Here is a 23,427-nt window from a genome sequence, read left to right on the forward strand (position 1 = left end):
ATGCAGGCATTTATCACAATAGAGGACAAAGCGAACGGTCATTTGTTCCTCGTGGTAGTCCTCTTGGATTTGCAACGTGTTGATATATGGGATAGTATATCGACCCCCATAACTCGGAGGGGCCGTAATATTCATGAGATGGTATTTTCATTGTGGAATTGGGAAATGTTACCCAATTGCAAGTGCAAACTACAATCTTTAAACTCTCAGAAGTAAAAGATTACAAGTAGATACTACAAAATGCAACAAACTCTAAAAGAGTTGATACACTTATTACAACACAAAAACTAAAACATACAAGGTAAATCAAAAGTTGAAACCCAAATTTGCAGAACAACCCAACAAAAACAACAAAGGTAGCCACGTTGTCCCCAAGCAAATCAACGTGGGGAGGAGATGCGAGGATAAGAGAGGGAAAAGTAGGGGAGGGGATGGAGATTTGTGCGTCAAAGAAGAGAGGAGGAAGAGAGGAGACGGCAGGAGGAGGAACTATGACCTCCTCCCCCCTTAAGGTCTGTGCAGTGCTCGAGAGGTTGTTTTAGGAGATGGCTAGGGTTCAGTATGAGTATTTGAGGATTTTAATGCAAAAAATGAAAAGAATCCCCATTTTGGCTCTTTTATAGGCCCTGTGTCTTGAGGAGTTTGAGATTGAGTGAACTATCACTCCTTGGCCTTAGTGTTTGATACAAACACTCTAAGTACAACCATTGCATCAAAAGAACTTTTATTCCTTTGAAACACATGTGGGATGAATTATTATTGTTGTCATTCACTTTTAATAAAATTTCCAGCCTTTTTTTTTTTTTCCTTGTACTTTATTTATTTATTTAATAAAAATTATCATTTCAACAGTGTTTCAGTATTCTTCGCCACCCTGCTCATATTGTCTGCACAAGGTTGGCCAGGATCCCTAGCCACCTACCCGACTTGTCTACACAGGGGGTTGGCTAGTTTCCCCTCCCCGACCGTCTTTGGATTTAATGATATTCCCATATACCCATTGGTGGGTGATTACAGGACATATGCACTATGCGGACGGTCGTAGGTATGTATTTCATGTTAAATGTGTGGTACATATGTGTTTGGATGTACAATGATAAACTCATTGAATAGTTAGGTACATAATTTCAGGGCATGATATTCAATTATATAGCTTGTTGAAATCAAGGTAAAGAATGATTCTAGAATTTTATTAATAGTTTCACTTTGAACATTTCTGTATTATCTTAATTGTGATGTGTGGTAGAAATAACTACGTGTGGCTTGATCCCCCAATAAGGGCACGTAGGAAGTTTATGATTTGTTTTAAATGTTCAGTTATGTCAAGATGTTTTTGCTGACTTAGGCAGATAGACTTGGTCCAAGACTTTCGACCAAGATTCGAAGCAGAGGAGAAAAGGATGAGTTAACACAAAGGCAAACAACTTGAAAGATCCCAAGGAGATCAACCAAGGGCCAATAGGCAAGGAGGAGGACATGACCCTGCTAATCAGACCAGGATGAGCATTCGTTCGAGGCTAAGCCCACATACTAATGTGCATTCAAGGCTGGGGGCACAATCCGATGTCTATGCTCACTTGGGTCTGCAGGGAAATATCCACTTAAGGTAGGCTCGCGAGGACATCAGCCTCGGAGCCCCCCGCATAGGGAACGTGAGGGAAGACACTCGCTTGCTCATATTGGAAGAGCAGATTCCAAACTACATGTGGCAAATGGCCGACCCTTCACAAGCTCAATCCTCCAATACGCCACGCCAGCAACCGAAGAGCACAAACCCCGTCAGCTGATGAGGAAGTTGACCAATGACGCCAACACCAAAGACGTCCTCAGCCAGAACTGCAAGCGATATGAATGGAGAATTTTGAGAAGCTCATGAATGATCGACTTTGCAGCCTTAGGGTCGGAGGAGATTTAGAAGACGCCATATACTGAGAAGTAGACCAAGTGAACTCTTCACAGTTCACTAACGAGATCAAGCAGCCAGTTCCAAGGAGATTCCGATCCCGAGAGCCATCTTAAACACTTTAAGAGTGTCATGATACTTCACAAATGTGACGAAGCACTCATGTGTAAAGTGTTCATTATGACCTTGGGAGGGGTAGCCCAAGATTGGTTTCATACCTTGGCACCCAAGACGATTAGCAGCTTCAGAGAGTTAGCCCTCGACTTCATGAAGGAGTATACTTCCTATCGGGAGATCAAGAAGCAGGTTGACCACCTCTTCAACTTGAAGAAAAAGCACAATGAGTCTCTCCAAGACTACACCATTAGGTTTAAGGCGGAAAAATCCAACATTGTGGGGTTCGATAATCGAATCACATCCTCTGAGTTCAAGAAAGGATTGTTGATCGAACATAACTTATACTGTGAGTTAAGCATCACTCCCAGGCAAACCTTTGCTGATGTCTTCGCAACAGCAGAACGTTATGCACTTTGGGATGACGATCGAATCCCCGCGAATAAGTCGTCAAACAAGCTGACTAGTCACCAAAGGGAGCAGGATAGAAAAATACCGAATCGTACCATGCGAACGAAGGAGGAAAATGCAAAGGAAAATCCAAAACATCAAATCCTGGCTTTGGTGAAAGACAAATCATGGCTGAAGACACCACCGCCTCTGAAATCTGATCCTGCCACAAGGGACACCTCCAAATATTGTGCCTTCCATGGAATACATGACCACTATACTGGCAATTGCACGTCTTGGAAAATACATCTTGAGGAGCTGGTAAGAGATGAAAATTGCACCGAATTTGTGGTGAAGAAAGCTTTTCATCATATCGAGGATCGTGATGCAGCTAAAGAACCTCCATAAAAAGTCATAAGGATCAACACAATCCTAGCTAACTCTAGAGAGACAAGCAAGGAGAAGAAAAAGAAGATTGAGTAGGTAACTATAATCTCCCAAGTCCACACCAATTACCCAACAGTAGAGGACGATCCCGTTATAGGCTTCCAGAAAAAGACCAATTCGAACTTGATCTGCCACACAATGATGCCTTGGTCATTAGCATCCAAGTTGCACAAGCGATAGTCGACCGAATCCATGTAAACGAGGGCAGTGCAGCCAATATACTGCAATACTTAGTTGTCTAATAGATGGGCATGGAAAACAAGATCAACAATCCTACCAGGCACAGACCTTTATGATTAGCTCACAGACCTTTATGATCATCAACAAAATCTCCCCCTACAATGGCATTTTGGGCAAACCATGGATTGGCAAGATCAATGCCATAACATCTGTTACTCATCAAAAGATACGTTACCCCATCCTGGGGGGCGGCATCGGGCATATCAACTTCGATCAGGCAATGGCTAGAAGATGTTCAGCCCAAGGTTTGAAGGAAAGCAAGCAAGCCTAATTCATTCTCGTAAGTCGAGCAGACCAGAAGGGAAAAGAACAAGCCAATGAGGCGGTGGATTTCATTCCCGTAAGTCTAGCCGGCCATAAGGGAAAAGAAACAACCACTCTTCAATAGCAATTAAAAAACCCGGATCATGAAGAAGGATGGAGGCCCGAAGAGGATATCGAATTGATAGATCTTGATCCTAACAAGCTAGAAAGAAAAGCATGGATCGACTCGAGCCTTAGCAAAGAAGAAGAAGTGGAGCTGACCACCTTCCTCCATAACAACAAAGACGTGTACGCATGGTCACTATTTGACATGCCTGACATCTACCCACAAGTCATCTGCCATAGGCTCCATGTCAACTCAGCCAACAAACCAGCCACACAAAAGAGACGCAACTTCGCTCCAGAACTAATTGCCATCATCGAAGCCGAGATAGATAAATTCCTAGTGGCCGGCTTTGATGATCTCTTACTCTGAATGGCTGGCTAACGTTGTTCTGGAGGCAAAGAAGGGCCAAGGGAAATGAAGGGTATGTGTAGACTACATGAAGCTCAACAAAGCATGCCCAAAAGACAGCTTTCCATTGCCAAGGATTGATCAGTTCATGGATTCAACCTCTGATCTACCAGAGGCTCGTGAAAAAAATCTTCAAGGAGTAGATCAGAAAAACCATTGAAGTCTATGTCGATGATATGCTGGTCAAAGCTCCTCAACTAGCAGATCATATCAAAAATCATGTCGAAACCTTCAACTTACTCCGAAAATACCGAATGAAGTTGAATCTAATCAAGTGAACATTTGGAGTCTCATTTGGCAAATTCCTGGGGTACTTAGTTACCCAAAGGGGTATCGAGGCTCACCCCAACCAAATCAAGGCCATTCTCAAGATGAAGTTCTCTTCCACCACGAAAGAAATTCAAAGCCTCACAAGCAGTGCAGCAATACTCAACCAATTCCTTTCAAAATCTACCAACAAGTGCATGCCATTCTTCAAAACCTTGAAGGAAGGACAAATAGACAAATGAGACGAAGAGTGTGAAGCAACTTTTCAAGACTTAAAGGCATATCTCATTTCACCTCCCATGCTTTCGAAGCCTCAACCCAATGAAGACATGTTCATCTACCTAGCAGTGTCCAGCTCGGGAGTCAACTCATACCTCATCCGAGAAGAGTTGGGGGCACAACTACCGATATTCTACATGTCAAAGGCTCTCCTCGATGCAGAGACTCTCTATCCAAAAATGGAGAAACTCATTTTGGTCCATGTAGTTTCCGCGAGAATGTAGCTCACCGAATTATAATCATGGCCGAATTTCCTTTGAGATCGATCCTTCATAGCCCCGATGCCTCTCAACAACTCATGAAATGCACTATCGAATTGAGTCAATTAGATATCGTCTACCAGACAAAGACTGCTATAAAAGCTCAAGCCTTTATAGGACAGTTCGAAAGGAAATGAGAACTCCTCTGCAAAACCTAACCAACCCAAAGACATGTGGCAGTTATGTGTAGATGAAGGGTTGTGGCAGTTGTGTGTAGATGGAGCATCAAACAACAAAGCTATCACACTTGGCTTCTCGGCCTCAAACAACAAAGCTAAATACAAGGCATTGCTCGTTGGACTGTGCTTAGCAAAAGAATTGTCAATCAAAAGGTTAGCCTTTTTTTTTTTTTCATATTCCCAACTCATCACTAATCAAGCCTCAAGGGAGTACATGGCAAAACACCCAAGAATGATCCAATACCTCGACAAAGTCCAAAATTTTTTGAAGGCATTTCAGAACTTTACCATCCAACAAGTTTCTCGAGCAAAAAACACTTATACAGATGTGCTGGCAAGCCTAGGATCAACGATGGACACCTAGTTCATGCACTCCATCTCAGTCGAGCACCTGTTTGTGCCTAATAAATTACGGCCATGAACTGACCGAAGGAGCCCATTTTCTCGGCCCTGGCATTTGCTCAAACGCAGCGTTTCGCTAAGATATTTGGCCCTCCTGAAGACAAAAGAAAGTTGCTAAGGTACGATCATTGATCGGTGCATAATTACATGTCATTTTGTATCCTTCTAACTTATGATTTGGTTATGTTTTTGAGTTAAACTTGTGCTTTTAATAAGTGTTGTGTTTGTTTCAATGTAATAAGCTTGAGACTCATTAAATGCATTTTGGAGACAAGTTGGCTCATTGGTGTTTGCAGATCAGTCAACTTCACGGATTGGACTGTACTTGCTCAAGAAGAACCAGATAACGAGCCATACATCATTGGAAAGATGTGGAAGTCTAGTTTCTGGATAATTTTAGGGTTCATGATTCCGAGTCTTCTAGAGAAAGTTATACAAGTTTTGGCAACTTAAGGTCAAATTCTACAGCATCTGCGTTACTGGGCCAAATAACACATTTGAAGGGCTTTCCGATTTTTCCTTGAGCTGGACTGCATATGCTTGGAAAGATAATTCAAAGAGCTTCAAGATCCATAGTTTTCCAGATTTTGTAGGAGGGAAGATCAAGCCCAAAACAAGCCCACAAGCTAACTGCAATGAAGTCAATTCCAGTCTATTTTCGGCAGTCCACTTGCAAGGCCCAAAACATACACTTGTATTGCTCAGATGGGTATACATTCTTCATACAAGTTGTTCCAATGGGTGTCTAGTATAACATATCCAAATTTCAGCCCAATTGAACATATCTAGAATCCTCAGCCCGTCCAACACTGAACCCTGCTCAGGAGGATTCGTTTTTCCAGCAACACATGTGCAACAGCAAAAGAACTTTATTAGCCAGCCACAAAGACTAGCAGCACATGGGTTGGCAGCAAATAAAGAGCCAGACCTCCATGCTAAAAGAAGAAACCAGCAATCCCATGTGAAGAAAGCTTGAGGTGCAACAAAAGAAGTATGGGATGGAATTGATTTCCAACCACACTAACATAGACAAGATGAAGTGGGAGTTATGGATTGTATTCAAAGAGGAATGGTGGTGTTGGAATTCATCAGGATGTTCCTCCCTCTTAACCCTATAAATAGAGAAGTCTTCAAGCTTCATAACACACCCCAAGGGGGGGAGCTCTCAAACACTTCTCTAGAGCTCCCTTCCCTTCTCTCCCTCAAATTCTCTTAGTTTCCTTTCAAGTTGTCAATTGTTGTAACAAAATGATTTTACTAAATTTTCCTTCAAGTTTTCTTAGTTCCACTTTACTTTTATTTGTAATGTACATTCTTTATTAAGTATTCAAGTTTAATTAGTTTCCAAGTTTCAATTATGGTTTTTGTTCTTATTCATTATGCTTATAAGTTAATATGCTAGTTTGAATGATTGATCACCATTTAGGCTTGCATGTTAGCTATCTTGGTTTGAATTAAGAGTAGACACCATGCTTTAATTCGAATTGAACTATGAATAGGAAGAGTATGTATGGACATTCGATAACAGGGATTAGATACATGCTTGGTTGTTTAAATTGTTCTTCTATGCTTAATGGGTTCCTAATGCTTAATTTTAGGTTAGACAACAAATGATCAAATTAGGGAATTAGGAACACAAGGTTATGACCAAACACCATGGCTTAATCATACTTTAGCTAGAATCAATCCGTTAATCTAATTGAACTTGGGAACTTATCTACTTGAGTTATTTTCTTTTCTTTCTTTCTTGTTTTATTTATTTTCTTTCTTGTTCTTCTGTTTTGTGTAGGAAAACTGAATTGGATTATTCAATCACCAATCCCTATGGAATCGACCTCGCACCTACATATGTTATACTACCGAACGGCTCGTGCACTTGCGAGTATCACAAGTTGAAGATGCAGCTGAATCCATTTTGGTGCAGCTGAATCGACGCAACAAGTTTTTGGCGCCGTTGCCGGGGATCGGTAACATTGCTTGATTCTATTTGGTTTTCCTACTTTTTATTTATTTTTCTTTATAATGTTTAAAGTCTACTTAGTTCTCTATTGTTCATTCCTAATCCTTTTAATTCCATTTCAAGTTTGTGTGTTGGTTTTAGCAATTTGTGACAGCTTAATAAAAATGGAGAGAGATGGCAACCTCAATCATAAGAATGGGAAGTGTGGAGCAATGGGAGAAGGCGACCTCCAAGTGCATCCATGCTCGACCTAATCGCTTCAAGGGGGAGCATTTCAATCCTTTATTTTCTTTGAATTCTGTTTATTTCCGTAGTTGTTTTTACCTTTTGGTCCACGTTGAGTTCTTTGTTTTTCTGTGCTGAATCCAACCATATAAAGAACGTAAAAGTTGGACTTATGGTTGGAAAGTTATAGCCTAAAAACTGAACAGAGGTCGAAGCTGAAAAACATAGAAACGAATCTGTCCAAATGGTGATAACTAGATGATAGAAAGTGCTGTTTGTGTTTTTCTTTGGTTTCTTGGTTTGTTTCTTTTAGTACAACAATTTATTTCGTTTGTTTGAGTTTGTTTAGAGTACTTAGTTCATTTTCGTTTATGGTTTGTTGTTTCATATTATCTTAATTTGTTTTTGTTTCTTTTTCTTACGAGAATATCTTTAAATTTTATTATTTTTTTTTAAAAAAAAAGATTTTTCATATGAGCTGACTTATGGTAACTCCAGTAAGCACTTCCGTCAATACAGTGTGTAGGAGTTCTTTAGGCGACACCTTCGGTGTCTAAGAAGTTTGGGTTTTAAGCGGGACCATTGTGACCCCTCCAACCTTCCCGGATCCCCTGGCTGTGTTTTCTAAGGCCCTTAACTGGTCATCCGTGAGTTGCTTGTATATTCGTGTGTTTTTAAATTAAGTTTTTTATTTTATTTTTGTTTTCTTTCTTTTCTTTTCTGCTGAGTCTTTGTTTTTGTTTTTGTTTTGTTAAGTTAGTTTATGTATTTATTTACGTGGTATGGCTAGTTAGTTTTTTTTCTCTGGGTGTTAAAAACAAACTTTATTTCACTTCAAACATTGCATTAAAACAAAAAACAAAAAAACAAAAAAAAACAAAAAACAAAAAAATAAAAAACAATAAAAATAACAACAACTTCTTCTTCTTCTTCTTCATCTTCATCTTCATCATCTTCATCCTCATCATCATGGCTTGCCTCTATTTTCTCGCACTTGTAGAATCTGCAGCAGCTCTACATGGTCTTCATTTCTCTTTTGGAGCATTTCTACATGCTGGTTGGCACTGTAGAGCCGCTTCTGCAAGTCCGCCACCTGAGCCTTCAAGGAAGCTACTTCCTCAGTCAGCGCTACACACTCCTGTGTCCTTGCTAGTAGGCGCAAGCCTAGATTTGTGGCGGAGACCGCGTGTTGCACAGTTAAAGTGTGGGACTCCTCCACTGCCACCTTGTCCGACCGCTGTGCCACATGCAGATGAACCGCCGGTGTGAGCCTTCTCACAGTCATGCCTTCCGGCAGTTCCGTGATGATATGAAGAGTTTGGGAAGACAGGGTTTGGAGGAGCCTTTATCTGGGCATTCGGTGGTGCAAGGGACAACTCAAGGTTGAGGTCATCAATGAGCATAGGTGAGAATGCCATTGTTTTGTTTCTGGATGTTTTTGATGGTTTTCCTTGAGTTTGCAGGAAGAAATACAGGGTATCATCCGCTTGCAGAGGCGTGGTTTAAATAGACATATGCTGATGAGGGAGCCAACACCATTTTGGATTTCCCGGGCATGCTCGACCTAATCGCTTCAAGGGGGAGCATTTCTACTTTCACTTTACCTTTTTTTTTTTTTTTCCTCCGTGTTTTCTAGTGTTTTATGTTTTTGCCCGTTACTTTCATTTTCTAGTGCTTTGTGTTTTTGCCTTTCCCTTTCGGCTATCATCTTTGTCTTATTTTAGTTAGGGAAATGTGTTTTCTTTTCCGTTTGTCGTCTTTGTTTTATTTTAGTTGGGAAGTGTGTTTTCTTTTTCTTTTTCTTTCTGCAACCTTACTCTTTTATTTCCGAAACAAAAACAACCAAAAATAAAATAAAAATAAAAACATCAATAATGCAGTAGGAATCATTTCTTCACAGTGCTCGGTGTCTCGACCATTGGAGCTTTGAGTTTGGCCTATGGCTGTCCTCTTCTGGATTTTCACGCACAGCCTCTTGGGGCTCATCACTTGAGCTCCCAAAGATCGCAATCTTAGCTTGAGCGTAATTACTCTCGCGATCTGCTTGCTTGCGTTTACCCGGTCGGTCTAGGTCCTCCAGCTGATTTCGCATGTCGCGAGAGTACAACTCTACCATTTTTGATAGGTTTTTATTCTCGTCCCGCAATACTTCTAGCTGGTGTTGATTCACCTCCACTATCCTTGCCCTCTCCCTTTTCAAGCTTTTTATAGCACTCTGACACTCTTCAACCATACTTCGCTCCGCCGCCAACTGACCCTTTAGCACCTCTACCTCATGGGACTTCGCAAGTAGGCGATGACCCAAACTTGCGACTGTTGCCGTACTCTGCACGCTCAGTGCCAGGGCATCGCTCACGACCCGGTTGTCATCCCTTGTCCCCAGCACACGTATATCTTTAGGAGTCACTAAATTTCTAGCCACTCCAATGGCAACATCGTTGTCCAGGAGTATTGAGTCAGTTACTGTCACAGGCCCCCGTGCAGAGGCAAAGTAGGGCATCCATACTGGTGCCGCTGCTTGGCCTCATGTCTGAGTCGGTGGAGCTAAGTTGAGATCCAATGAAAATGGGTAGGAAGAGGCCATTTGATTTCTCACTTTCTTTTCTTCTTTCTTTTCTCTTTTGTGTGTTTCTGAGTTGTGTGTTTTCCCCCCTCTTTCTCTTTCTCTTTTATAGACTTAGTTTCTACTTAACCCTAGCCACATCGCTTCTGAGTTCTGTGCGGCCCTTACGGCTTATCTCTATATGTCGCCGCACCCGTTTCCCAACCCCCCTTAATTGCATTTTCACCTTTCACCACATTCCATGTGAAAAAGTCATCCCGCTTCACCCAAGAGGCCAATAATTCTGGCTTGGGAATGTGTGAGGGGCCTCTACGCGCCGACACGTCCCTCACCTCTTTTGCCCGTGACTTCCCAGGAACCAAGGCATTAGGGACCACATTTTCTCTTTTCAGAAATCCCGCCTTTGCGCTCCCAATTCACGTTTCATTAAATTAAAAAATTAAAATAATAATAATAAAAAAACGTGTGGGCTTCGGATTTCATTGTGGGTCGGGTTTTCACCGTTGTATAGGTTTCAAGGTGGGTTAACTTCTTTTGGGTTGGGCTTTCAAACGTTTGGGTTTTGGTTTGCGTAAGACTATTTGTTTAGGGCTTTTTGTTTCGAGTGTTTTACTGTTTCGTTTCTTTTTTATTTGTTTGTTTGTTTTGTAATTTTTATTTTGTAATTATTTTATTTTTGTATTTTAATTCTTGTGTGTTTTGTGATTTTATATTTACTTTAGTACCTTTCATTTCTTGTTATGACATTGCTTGTTCCTAATTTTTAAACATTGAGGACAATGTTCATTTCTAGGTTTGGGGGTATTGAAGTTTAGCAAGTAAATTTGGTTTTTCTTAAAATAATAAATTAATTAATTAATTAATTTCTTGCTTGTTTTTCTTTTTTCTATATTCTGAGTCTTGTTTTGTTTTGAGTCACTTTCCGAACACTTATGATGAGATTGTGATAAATGTTTGCATTACTTAAATGAAAATTGGATTTCAATTAAAAAAAAACATAATAATAATAATAATTTGGCATCGTTCTAGCATGATATGTTCGAAACCTTCTTTGCACTTGCCATTTGTTTCATAATTTTTCAATTAAAGGATTTGCATGACCCAAAGAATTGTATCAAGCATAAATTAGACTTACATAACCATATAATGTGAGCTTTTGAGCCTTGTGCTTCATTTCATGAGTGTTATACACATACTCTTATTTTCTTGTCATCAAAGTTGTTGTTTGATCTCATTATTCATTAATTTGGTTGAACACTTAAAAGTCATCCGTTCTTATGCAATTTGATTTCATGATATTTAAGAAGTGATATTAAGGCCCTCTTTGGATCGTTTGTGCCTTTCAAGCTAACCTTATGCATGCTTAAGTATGATTTTCCATTGTTAACCATTTTGAGCCTACAAGTAAACCTTTTCTTTCATTTTACCAATTATATTTCCTCGCCTTAGCCCGAAAAACAAATATTTACCTTTCTAAGGAACTCATGAGCTCTAATTCGGATGTGTTTTTCATGCTAAGTTTGGGAAGGGATATTACATAAAAAAAAAAAAAAAAAAAAAAAAAAGAAGTTGTGATTAAGTGGTGGTTGATTGAAAATTCATTTTTGGGCCTTCAAAAATAATTGTTGTTTGGAAAGGAGTATGAATCAATGTAAATGAAGGTATAAGGAGTTTTGATCATGTAAAAGAAAAAAAAAATCTAATCGTGATGATTCGAAGTCTTGTAAACAATTTTTTTTATGCTCTTACATTTTTGAGTTCCTTGGACTTTGTATTATCCATACCTTTCATTTCTTACTCACCTTACACCATTGGCCCCATTACAACCTATGTTAAAGACCTAAATTGATCTTAAATGTCATATGGTTGAATTGCATACATTTTCTTACTTTTAAGTGTTTGGCATCCTTCTTGAGATCATATTAATGCAAGTTCTTCATCTTCCTATCTTGAGATCATAATCTCATGTTTATAACTGAGTGTTGCATTGTAGCCCTCTTCTGAGTGATTCATTTGTGAGAGGACAACTTTGGTGAGATTTGAAGTTGCATTTGTGCTTGGTATGATTTTTGAAATTGTATGAAAACTAAGATTGGGGAATTTGTTGCATTTGGCTATCACACTACTACACTTTGAGCATGTTGTGTTTTGAACTTTGTCACCCTGTAAATATTGACCAAAATTGAGCTTCTATTGTTTAAACTTTTGAGTCATGTGCATGAGTCATTTCTCTTCAGAAAATGTTCGGGAAGATTGTTTTGAGTCTTATTTTTGTTTTTGTTTTTATTTCTATTTTTGTTTTTGTTTTTATTTTTGTTGTTTTGCTTAAAGGACTAACATTTTTTTTTTTAAGTTTTCTAATTACTTTGTTTTACAGAGTCAGTAAAACGTTTGTGGGTATCGTATCTGTTAAACCCTCAGGAAACACAACTCCTCCTACTAGGGATGCCTAGAGGTTTAAAGGCTTGTTGCATACGCTCAATGCAATCGAGTTACCTACGAAAGTGGTCTAATTAACTTCTTGTTTTGTTTTTATCTGTGTTTTCCTTTTTGTTTTGCTCGAGGACTAGCAAAATCTAGGTTTGGGGGTATTTGATCGGTGCATAATTACATGTCATTTTTTATCCTTCTAACTTATGATTTGGTTATGTTTTTTAGTTAAACTTGTGCTTTTAATAAGTTTTGTGTTTGTTTCAGTGTAATAAGCTTGAGACTCATTAAATGCATTTTGGAGACAAGTTGGCTCATTGGTGTTTGCAGATCAGTCAACTTCACGGATTGGACTGTACTTGCTCAAGAAGAACCAGATAACGAGCCATATATCATTGGAAAGATGTGGAAGTCTAGTTTCTGGAGAATTTTAGGGTTCATGATTCCGAGTCTTCTAGAGAAAGTTATACAAGTTTTGGCAACTTAAGGTCAAATTCTACAGCATCTGCGTTACTGGGCCAAATAACACATTTGAAGGGCTTTCCGATTTTTCCTTGAGCTGGACTGCATATGCTTGGAAAGATAATTCAAAGAGCTTCAAGATCCATAGTTTTCCAGATTTTTTAGGAGGGAAGATCAAGCCCAAAACAAGCCCACAAGCTAACTGCAATGAAGTCAATTCCAGTCTATTTTCGGCAGTCCACTTGCAAGGCCCAAAACATACACTTGTATTGCTCATATGGGAATACATTCTTCATACAAGTTGTTCCAATGGGTGACTAGTATAACATATCCAAATTTCAGCCCAATTGAACATATCTAGAATCCTCAGCCCGTCCAACACTGAACCCTGCTCAGGAGGATTCGTTTTTCCAGCAACACATGTGCAACAGCAAAAGAACTTTATTAGCCAGCCACAAAGACTAGCAGCACATGAGTTGGCAGCAAATAAAGAGCCAGACCTCCATGCTAAAAGAAGAAACCAGCAATCCCATGTGAAGAAAGCTTGAGGTGCAACAAAAGAAGTATGGGATGGAATTGATTTCCAACCACACTAACATAGACAAGATGAAGTGGGAGTTATGAATTGTATTCAAAGAGGAATGGTGGTGTTGGAATTCATCATGATGTTCCTCCCTCTTAGCCCTATAAATAGAGAAGTCTTCAAGCTTCATAACACACCCCAAGGGGGGGAGCTCTCAAACACTTCTCTAGAGCTCCCTTCCCTTCTCTCCCTCAAATTCTCTTAGTTTCCTTTCAAGTTGTCAATTGTTGTAACAAAATGATTTTACTAAATTTTCCTTCAAGTTTTCTTAGTTCCACTTTACTTTTATTTGTAATGTACATTCTTTCTTAAGTATTCAAGTTTAATTAGTTTCCAAGTTTCAATTATGGTTTTTGTTCTTATTCATTATGCTTATAAGTTAATATGCTAGTTTGAATGATTGATCACCATTTAGGCTTGCATGTTAGCTATCTTGGTTTGAATTAAGAGTAGACACCATGCTTTAATTCGAATTGAACTATGAATAGGAAGAGTATGTATGGACATTCGACAACAGGGATTAGATACATGCTTGGTTGTTTAAATTGTTCTTCTATGCTTAATGGGTTCCTAATGCTTAATTTTAGGTTAGACAACAAATGATCAAATTAGGGAATTAGGAGCACAAGGTTATGACCAAACACCATGGCTTAATCATACTTTAGCTAGAATCAATCCGTTAATCTAATTGAACTTGGGAACTTATCTACTTGAGTTATTTTCTTTTCTTTCTTTCTTGTTTTATTTATTTTCTTTCTTGTTCTTCTGTTTTGTGTAGGAAAACTGAATTGGATTATTCAATCACCAATCCCTGTGGAATCGACCTCGCACCTACATATGTTATACTACCGAACGGCTCGTGCACTTGCGAGTATCACAAGTTGAAGATGCAGCTGAATCCATTTTGGTGCAGCTGAATCGACGCAACAATCATCTCGGCCTCGATAATAGGCCGAGGCCGAGGCCGAACAAAATCACGGCCAATGATATTAAAAAATCAAATCATCACGTGATGTTTGTGCCTGATGAATCACGGCCATAAGCTGGCCGAAGGAGCCCCTTCTCTCGGCCCTGGCACTTGTTCGTAAAAACTAAAACGCAGCGTTTCGCCAGGTTACTTCGCCTTCCTAAAGATAAAAGAGGAAATGCTAAGGCATGATCATCTCGGCCTCAAGCGCAGGCCGAGGCCGAGGCCGAACAAAATCGCGGTCAAGGCATTAAAGGCAAATCATCACGTGACAGCAGGGTCCCAGGCTTCATTTAATGAAGTAGTGCCTGTTTAATGCAGCAAACCCATTGGCCACAAAGAAGCATTTAATGCATGAGGGAAGGTGGGAAGTAACTGAAGTCAGGATTTGGTGATGAGGATCAGAGTGATTAGACGTGGACATTCTCACAAGAATTCTGACAGCCTGAGACATTGGTTCACCAGCTATCCAGGCCATAAATGCGTCTCCACGGCCAGAAGCTCAGAACCCACGATCAAGAGCGGCGGCCGAGATTCACCGGGATTTCTGGGGTCACACCACCATACTTCACGATCCCAAATGTCGATTGGACTGCCCACTTGCGCTAATCAGACTCCACTATGCGTAAATTCAGCCTCGATTACTCATCCAAGGACTCTTCCTATAAATACAAGACTCGAGCTACATTCAAAGGGTTCAACACCAAAACAAAGCCTCCCACGGAGCAACTTATTTTTTCCTGTAATGCACTTTCAATATCTTTACTTGCTTTCCTAGGAGTAGTGGTAGATTGTAAGGAAAATCCATTTATCAATATATCATACGACCCTTGATTTTCAAGGCGCTGGAGCACCATCCTTGTTGTTCGTTCACTCACCCCATATATCACACGACCGTCGCTCCCTGAGCAGTGCGCCGGAGCACCGCCCAAAACCCACCACCAACACCATCACTCAACGGCCTTGTAGTTCAGGCCGTGAACCTAACAGCCGAGACCAGTTCCTCTCTCGGCTACAATCGTTTGACTAGGAAGACAGATCAAACAGGCGCACCACTTATCCATCCAACACTCATCAACACATCGACGCACGGTAGACCGTGCTGGCACGCCCGCGCACAACCGCACCGCACCCAAAAGCAGGAAACCGCGTGTTAACGCACATCCCCTCGGCCCGGAACTCCAGGCCGTGAGATTTGCGCGGCAGACACATTTGGCACGCCCAGTGGGACCCTTGTCAAAAATTTATGATGGAAACTAAGGCACAGGCAAAGCTCAAAAACAAAGAAATCGAAATGACTTCTGAGACTCCTGAGTCCACCTCACCAATCACAAGTATCGAGACCAAACATACGGTCGGGATCTCAGCCGGCGCTCCAGTAACGATGGATCGCACGGCCGAATCCATGCAGGAACAGGCAGTGGTGGAGGAACTGATGTCCAAGTAGGCCTACAGGATAGAAACATCCTTCATGGCCGCGATGGACAGGTTCTCCTCAGAACTGCGAACGCTCTTTCAGGAGAGGATGCCGGTGGCCTCGCCCGCAACACCTCCCAGAGCCGGACCGAGGAGCCAAGAGCGCGACAGAATCGAGCCTTACGGCGAAAGCAGCAGCCTCGGCGTCTCGGCCCACACCCAAGCATCAGGCTACGGCCAGCATTCTTTGCCACCGACAAACAGCTGGGGGCAATCCCAGCCCGTGTGGACGAATTCTGGACCAACCTACTCGGCGGAGACGGCGCGCGGACCGCTACATGCTTTGGCCGTATCACTAGGGCACGGCAGCTTCACGCACCCTGCGATCCACCCCCTCGGCTCAGTTCATACTGCCGCCGTCCACACCCATCCTGGCCCAAGCAACGCGTTCGCTGTATCATCACAACAGTACGGTCATGGCAGTCTGACCGTCTCACCACCTTTGCAGGCGTCGTCGTGTCCGTTGGGCTCTCACCTTCACTATGGGTCGGCCATTCCAGCAACAACGCATACGCACCTTGGTCAAACCCACGGTGCTCATCTGGCATCAACTAGCTCGGTCATCCCGGCCGAGCCCTTTGTTCAAATGGCCCAGCAGGCAAGGCCTCATAACGAGGTGCTACATGCCACACGGCCGTATGCAGCCCAACATGAGGCACCACCTCAAGGGATCCGGCTCGAAGATGTCCGACGGATGATCGAAGACGGCCTAGCTCAGAGGCGGCCGGACATGCCAAGATATACGAGGCCGTACCCGCCAGACATTGACCGAATCCTCCTCCCCCAGAACTATCGATTGCCAGAGTTCATGCTTTTTTCTGGGGATGGGCAGACCTCCTCCATGGAACACGTCGGCCGTTTCACGGCCCAGTGTGGAGAGGCCGATTCGGACGCTCAGAGACTCCGACTATTTGTTCATTCTTTGACCGGCGCGGCGTTCTCATGGTTCATAAACCTTCCGCCGAATTCAATAAAGGATTGGTCTGATATGGAACGGGTGTTCCACGAATATTTCTATCAGACCAACCGAGAGATAACGGTCGCCGAGTTGGCAAGAATGAGCCAAACATCGGACGAATCACCTCGCGATTACCTACAACGTTTCAAAACATGTAGGAATTGGTGCCACACGAACCTACCAGAGAGGGAGTTCGTCAAGATGGCTGATCGGTTCATAATTGTATATTATTTCTTACCCTTCTAGCTTATGATTTGGTTATGTTTTTGAGTTAAACTTGTGCTTTTAATCTTTTTTGTGTTTATCTTTCAGTTAATTGAGCTTTAGGTAACAATGATGGCTTTGGAGAACATAATTCATGCAATTCAAGCATGTTAAGGCCTAATTTGGATGAATTGATGAAGAGCTTAAAGACAAATTCATTATGGCTACAGCCCCCTGCCAGTCCAGTTCCGTAGGTCATATTGGAAGCTTTGTTTCAGCAACCTACATAGCTCGGATGAGGCCACATTCTTCATGCAAGTTTCTCCAATTGGTGTGTACTATAACATATCCAAAATTCAGCCCCATTGGATAAATCTGGAGTCCGTTACCTAGCAAACACAGAACCATGCTCAGGATGGATCTTATCAGCGCGGAAAATGAGTTAGCAATTTGTTTCGGCCTTAACATCTTCCTCCGACCTTGGATTGGCCCAAATAACATATGGCTGGAAAGAAGACATTCTGAACTTCAATTTAGAGTGCTTAAAGTCCTAATTTGATTAAGATAAGCCCAAGTTGTAAGCCCTTGAAGTTGCTGGTCATGCTGACCTCAGCATGTGCTGGTTGGATGCTTGGTCATGGTGAGCTAGGTATGAGCTATCATTTCTGGTTGGAAGCTTGGTCATGGTGACATGAAGATGAGCTAGGGCTGCTGGTGGGATCTATTGGTGAAGTGCATCAACCAATTCAAGATTTTCTAATACAAGTGCATCACCCAATTTAGATTTTCTAATACAAGTGCATCAACCATTTCAGATTTTATAAAACAAGTGTTGTATGCATTAGCCATACTTAATTCAGATTTTCAGCTTCCTTAGGCCTATATATAGTGAGGTTTCCCAAGCTTGTAAACACACCCCAAGGGGGGGAGCTCTCAAACACTTCTCTAGAGCTCCCTTCCCTTCTCTCCCTCAAATTCTCTTAGTTTCTCTTTCTAGTTTTCAATTGTTGTAATGAAATCTTTTGTGTTGAAATTTTCCTTAAGTTTTTCTTAGTTCCACTTTACTTTTCATTATGTAAATTCTTTCTTAAGTATTCAAGTTTAATTAGTTTCCAAGTTTCAATTATGGTTTTTGTTCTTATTCATTATGCTTATAAGTTAATATGCTAGTTTGAATGATTGATCACCATTTAGGCTTGCGTGTTAGCTATCTTGGTTTGAATTAAGAGTATACACCATGCTTTAATTCGAATTGAACTATGAATAGGAAGAGTATGTATGGACATTCGACAACAGGGATTAGATACATGCTTGGTTGTTTAAAATGTTCTTCTATGCTTAATGGGTTCCTAATGCTTAATTTTAGGTTAGACAACAAATGATCAAATTAGGGAATTAGGAACACAAGGTTATGACCACACACCATGGCTTAATCATACTTTAGCTAGAATCAATCCATTAATCTAAATTGAACTTGGGAACTTATTTGCTTGAGTTACTTATTTCTTTCTTCCTTGTTTTATGTTCTTTGTTTTTGTTTCTATTTTGTGTAGGGAAACTAAATTGGATCATTCAATCACCAATCCCTGTGGAATCGACCTCGCACTTACATATGCTAAACTACCAACGGCTCGTGCACTTGCGAGTATCACAAGTTGAGGATGCAACTGAATCCATTTTGGTGCAGCTGTATCTACACAACAAGTTTTTGGCGCCGTTGCCGGGGATCGGTAACATTGTTTGATTCTATTTGGCTTTCCTACTTTATTTTTTTTTTTCTTAACTGGACAATTTCAAGTTTTAAAGTTAATGACATTAATGGACAAGTTGTGTTTGTAGTCCAACAGAAAAGGACAATTGCCCAACAAGCAAGAGAACTGGGTTTAAGTCCCAGCTTACACAACCCATTGGTGCTTGTTGCTTTGAAGCATGGAATTGGACATGTGTTGATTTTTCCTTTTCATTTTTAGTTTTTTTTTTATATTTCGTAATCCTTTAATTCTGTTTCAAGTTTTTTGTGTTCGTTTTAGCAATTTATGATAGCTTAATAAAAATGGAGAGAGATGGCAACCTCAATCATAAGAATGGGGAGTGTGGAGCAGTGGGAGAAGTCGCGACCTCCAAATGCATCATGCTCGACCTAATCGCTTCAAGGGGGAGTATTCCAATCCTTTCTCTTTAGTTGTTTTGTTATTACTTCAGTAATTTTAATTTTCTATTTCTTTTATTAAAAAAAAATTAAAAAAGATTTTTTATATTAGCTGACTCGTGGTAACTCCAGTGAGCGTCCCCGTCAATACAGTGTCTAGGAGTTCTTTAGGCGACACCTTCGGTGTCTAAGAAGTTTGGGTTTTAAGTGGGACCTTTGTGACCCCTCCAACCTTCCCGGATCCCCTGGCTGTGTTTTCTGAGGCCCTTAACTGGTCATCCATGAGTTGCTTGTATATTTGTGTGTTTTTTTTCAAAAAAAAAAAAAAAACAAAACAAAAATTAAAAAATTAAAAAATTAAAAAGTTTTAAAAAAAATTGAAATTTGAGTTTTTATTTAATTTTCCTTGTAAATTGCAATTTGGAACTTCTTTGTTGTTTTTTTTTTCTTTGTGTGGTCAGTTAGTTGTAAATAATAATAAATTAAAAAAAAAAAAATCAATTTGGAAGTTCTTTGTTTTCTTTTATGTTCTTTTTTTTGTTTTGTTAGGTTAGTTTATTTATTTACGTGGTGTGGTTAGTTAGTTTATTTCTGAGTGTTAAAAACACATTTTTATTTCATTTCAAACATTACAAACAAAGAAAAAAAAAGTAAAACAAAAAAAAAAAAAAAAAAAAAAAAAAAAAAAAACATTCAAGTAAATTAAAAATAAAAACAACTTCTTCATCTTCATCTTCATCTTCATGGCATGCCTCTATTGTCTCTTACTTGCAGAATATGCAGCAGCTCCACATGGTCCTCATTTTTTCTCTGCAGTGCTTCCACGTGCTGATTGGCACAGTAGAGCCGCTTCTGCAAGTCCGCCACCATAGCCTTCAAGGAAGTTATTTCCTCGCTCATCGCGGCACACTCCCGTGTTCTCGCCAGCAATCGCATACCCAAATTGGTAGCCGAGACCGCATGGAGAACAGTTAAATTATTGGACTCCTCCACCGCTGCTTTGTCAGACCTCTGTGCCACATGCAGATGATCTGTCGGTGTGAGCTTGCAGCCAATCATGCCTCCAAGCAGCGCTGCTCTGTTCGACATTGCCTCAGAAAAGTTCGGTATTACCTCAGCAAAGTTTGAGGCCGTACCGTGATGATATGTGGAGTTTGGGAAGACATGGTTTTGAGGAGCCCTTATCTGCGCATTCGGTGGTGCAAGGGACAGTTCAAGGCTAAGATCATCAAGGTGAGTGCATGAGGATGCCATTGTTTTGTTTTTGGATTTTTTGATGTTTTCTCTAAATTTGCAGGAAGAAATGCGGGGTGCTCTTCTACTTCACCGAGATGAGTTTAAATAGACTTATGCAGATGAGGGAGCCGAAAGCACTTCGGATCTCGAGGGTGCTATCCTGTGCTCTTTTCTCTCGGATCCCTTCATTTCTGGCGCAAATTGCGAGCACGTTTTTTTTTTAAAAGGGAGCATGTCTACACTTTCACTTACTTTTGCCTCCCTGTTTTCTGATGTTTGTGTTTTTGCTTTTTCAGTTTTTATTTTATTTTATTTTATTTTCAATTATTTTCTTCTTGTTTGACAGGTTTCTTAATAATGTAGTTGGAAGAAGAGACAAAATTAAAGATGCGTCTTGGACACCTGGTGCAAGAATCCCAACTCTTCTTTTAAATTCTTGTTTGAATTGCGTGTTTATTTCAGTTTATTTATTTATTTATTTATTTTGTTTTTTTTACTTAATTAGGTAGTATAATTTAAAACTCATAGGATATTCTTTGAAGGAGCTAAATTTTTGGTAACTCCAGTGAGCAACCGCAGTCTATACAGTGTCTAGGAGTTCTTTAAGGCGACACCTTCGGTGTCTAAGAAGTTAGGGTTTTAAGCGGGACCATTGTGACCCCTCCAACCTTCCCGGAACCCCTGGCTGTGTTTTCTGAGGCCCTTAACTGGTTATCCTTAAGTTTTTCTCTTAAAAGAAGAAGTAGTTATTTGTGTATTTACTTAACTAAAAATAAAAATTAAAAAAAAAAAAAAAAAAAATCTTGTTTGGGTCTTCGTGTTTTTGTTTGATTGTCGTTCTTTACATTTAGGGTCAATCGTTTCTTTGAGATAGCTAACGTTTTTATTTCCCAATTAAAGAAAAAAAAAACACACATACACTTTAAAATTAAATAAAAACTGAAATCATTTCTTCTTGGCCTTCGGTGTCTCGACCATAGGAGCTTTGAGTTTGGCCCTCTGGCTGTCCTCTTCCGGGGCTTCACGCACAGCCTCTTGGGGCTCATCACTTGAGCTCCCAAAGATCGCAATCTTAGCTTGAGCGTAACTACTCTCGCGATCTGCTTGCTTGCGTTTACCCGGTCGGTCTAGGTCCTCCAGTTGCTTTCTCATGTCGCGAGAGTACAACTCTACCATCTTTGATAGATTTTTATTCTCGTCTCGCAATACTTCTAGCTGGTGTCGATTCACCTCCACAATCCTTGACCTCTCCCTTTTCAAGCTTTTTATAGCACTCTGACAGTCTTCAACCAAACTTCGCTCCGCCGCCAACTGAGCTTTAAGCACCTCTACCTCATGGGACTTCGCAAGTAGGCGATGACCCAAACTTGCGACACATGCTGTACTCTGCACGCTCAGTGCCAGGGCATCACTCGTGACCCGGTTGTCATCCCTTGTCCCGAACACACGTATATCTTTGGGAGTCACTAAATTTCTGCAAACTCCAATGGCAACATCGTTGTCCAGGAGTATTGAGTCATTGACAGTCACAGGCCCCCGTGCGGAGGCAAAGTAGGGCATCCATACTGGTGCTACTGCTTGGCCTCGTGTCTGAGTCGGTGGAGCTAGGTTGAGATCTAACGAAAATGGGTAGGAAGAGGCCATTTGATTTCTCACTTTTTTCTTCTTTTCTCTTTTGTGTTTCTGAGTTTGTGGTTTTGTTTTTATCCCCTTCTTTTTCCTTCTTATAGATATAGTCTTTGACAAACCCTAGCCATTGCAGCGTCTAAGCATTTCTGAATCTCCAGCATTCATCGAGTCCCACAACCTTCTCGCTTTCCAACCGTACCCAACACATTTATCTCGACGTGACCTTTCTGAACGGACGCGTTCAGTAAAGTCATCACGACTTTGTATGGCCCCGTAATTTCTGCTTGTGGAGTCTGCGGCGCCTCTATGCGTCGACACGTGGCTCCTGCTTTCTGCCCGTGACTATCCATGAGACGACATTAGGGACCACGTGCTTTCTTTTCAGAAATCCCACTTTGCGCTCATAATTCACGTTTTATCTTCTTTTTAAAATAATAATAATAATAATAATAAAATGTGTGGGCTTCAGAATTCATTTTGGGTCGGTTTTTCACCTTGTTTGGGTTTCAAGGTGGGTTAATTTCATTGTGGGCTTTGGGCTTCAAATTTTTTTGGGTTTCAGAATTGTGTGATTAGGGTTTACTGTTTCATTTTTTGTTTGTTTGTTTGTTTGTTTTGAAATTTTTATTTTTGTAATTATTTTATTTGTGTATTTTAATTCTTGTGTGTTTTGTGATTTATATTTACTTTAGTACCTTTCATTTCTTGCTATGACATTGCTTGTTCCTAATTTTTAAACATTGAGGACAATGTTCATTTCTAGGTTTGGGGGTATTGGAGTTTAGCATGTAAATTTGATTTTTTTTTCCTTAATTTAATTTAATTTTTTTACTTGTTTTTATTTTTATTTTATTTTGTTTGAGTCTTGCTTTTATTTTTATTTTGATTTTATTCACTTTCCGAACACATTTGATGAGATTGTGATAAATGTTTGCATGACTTAAATGAAAATTGGATTTCATTTTATTTTAGTGTTTTTTTTCTTTATTAAAAAAAAAAAAAAAAAATTTAAAAAAAAATAATTTTAATTTGGCATTGTTCTAACATGATATGCTTGAAACCTTCTTTAAACTTGCCATTTGTTTCATAATTTTCCAATTAAAGGATTTGCATGATCTAAAGAATTGTATGAAGCATAAATTAGACTTATATAACCAACCATATAAAGTGAGCTTTTGAGCCTTGTACTTCAATTCATGAGTGTTATATACATACTCTTATTTTCTTGTCATCAAAGTTGTTGTTTGATCTCATTATTCATTGATTTGGTTGAACACTTAAAAGTCATTCATTCTTATGCAATTTGATTTCATGACATTTAAGAAG

General features: G+C 40.2%; 1 protein-coding gene across 1 annotated transcript; it reads left to right on the forward strand.

Annotated features, from left to right (window-relative positions):
• Positions 1-2,035: 2,035 nt before the first annotated feature.
• LOC110757912 (uncharacterized) lies at positions 2,036-2,815 on the forward strand. The gene has a single exon (XM_021959665.1). The coding sequence runs from the start codon at positions 2,036-2,038 to the stop codon at positions 2,813-2,815; it is 780 nt and encodes a 259-aa protein (XP_021815357.1).
• The last annotated feature ends 20,612 nt before the right edge of the window (positions 2,816-23,427 follow it).

The sequence above is a fragment of the Prunus avium genome, chromosome 7 (genome assembly GCF_965620075.1).
Source record: "Prunus avium chromosome 7, drPruAviu1.hap1.1, whole genome shotgun sequence".
In the NCBI taxonomy this organism is placed as follows: Eukaryota; Viridiplantae; Streptophyta; class Magnoliopsida; order Rosales; family Rosaceae; genus Prunus; species Prunus avium.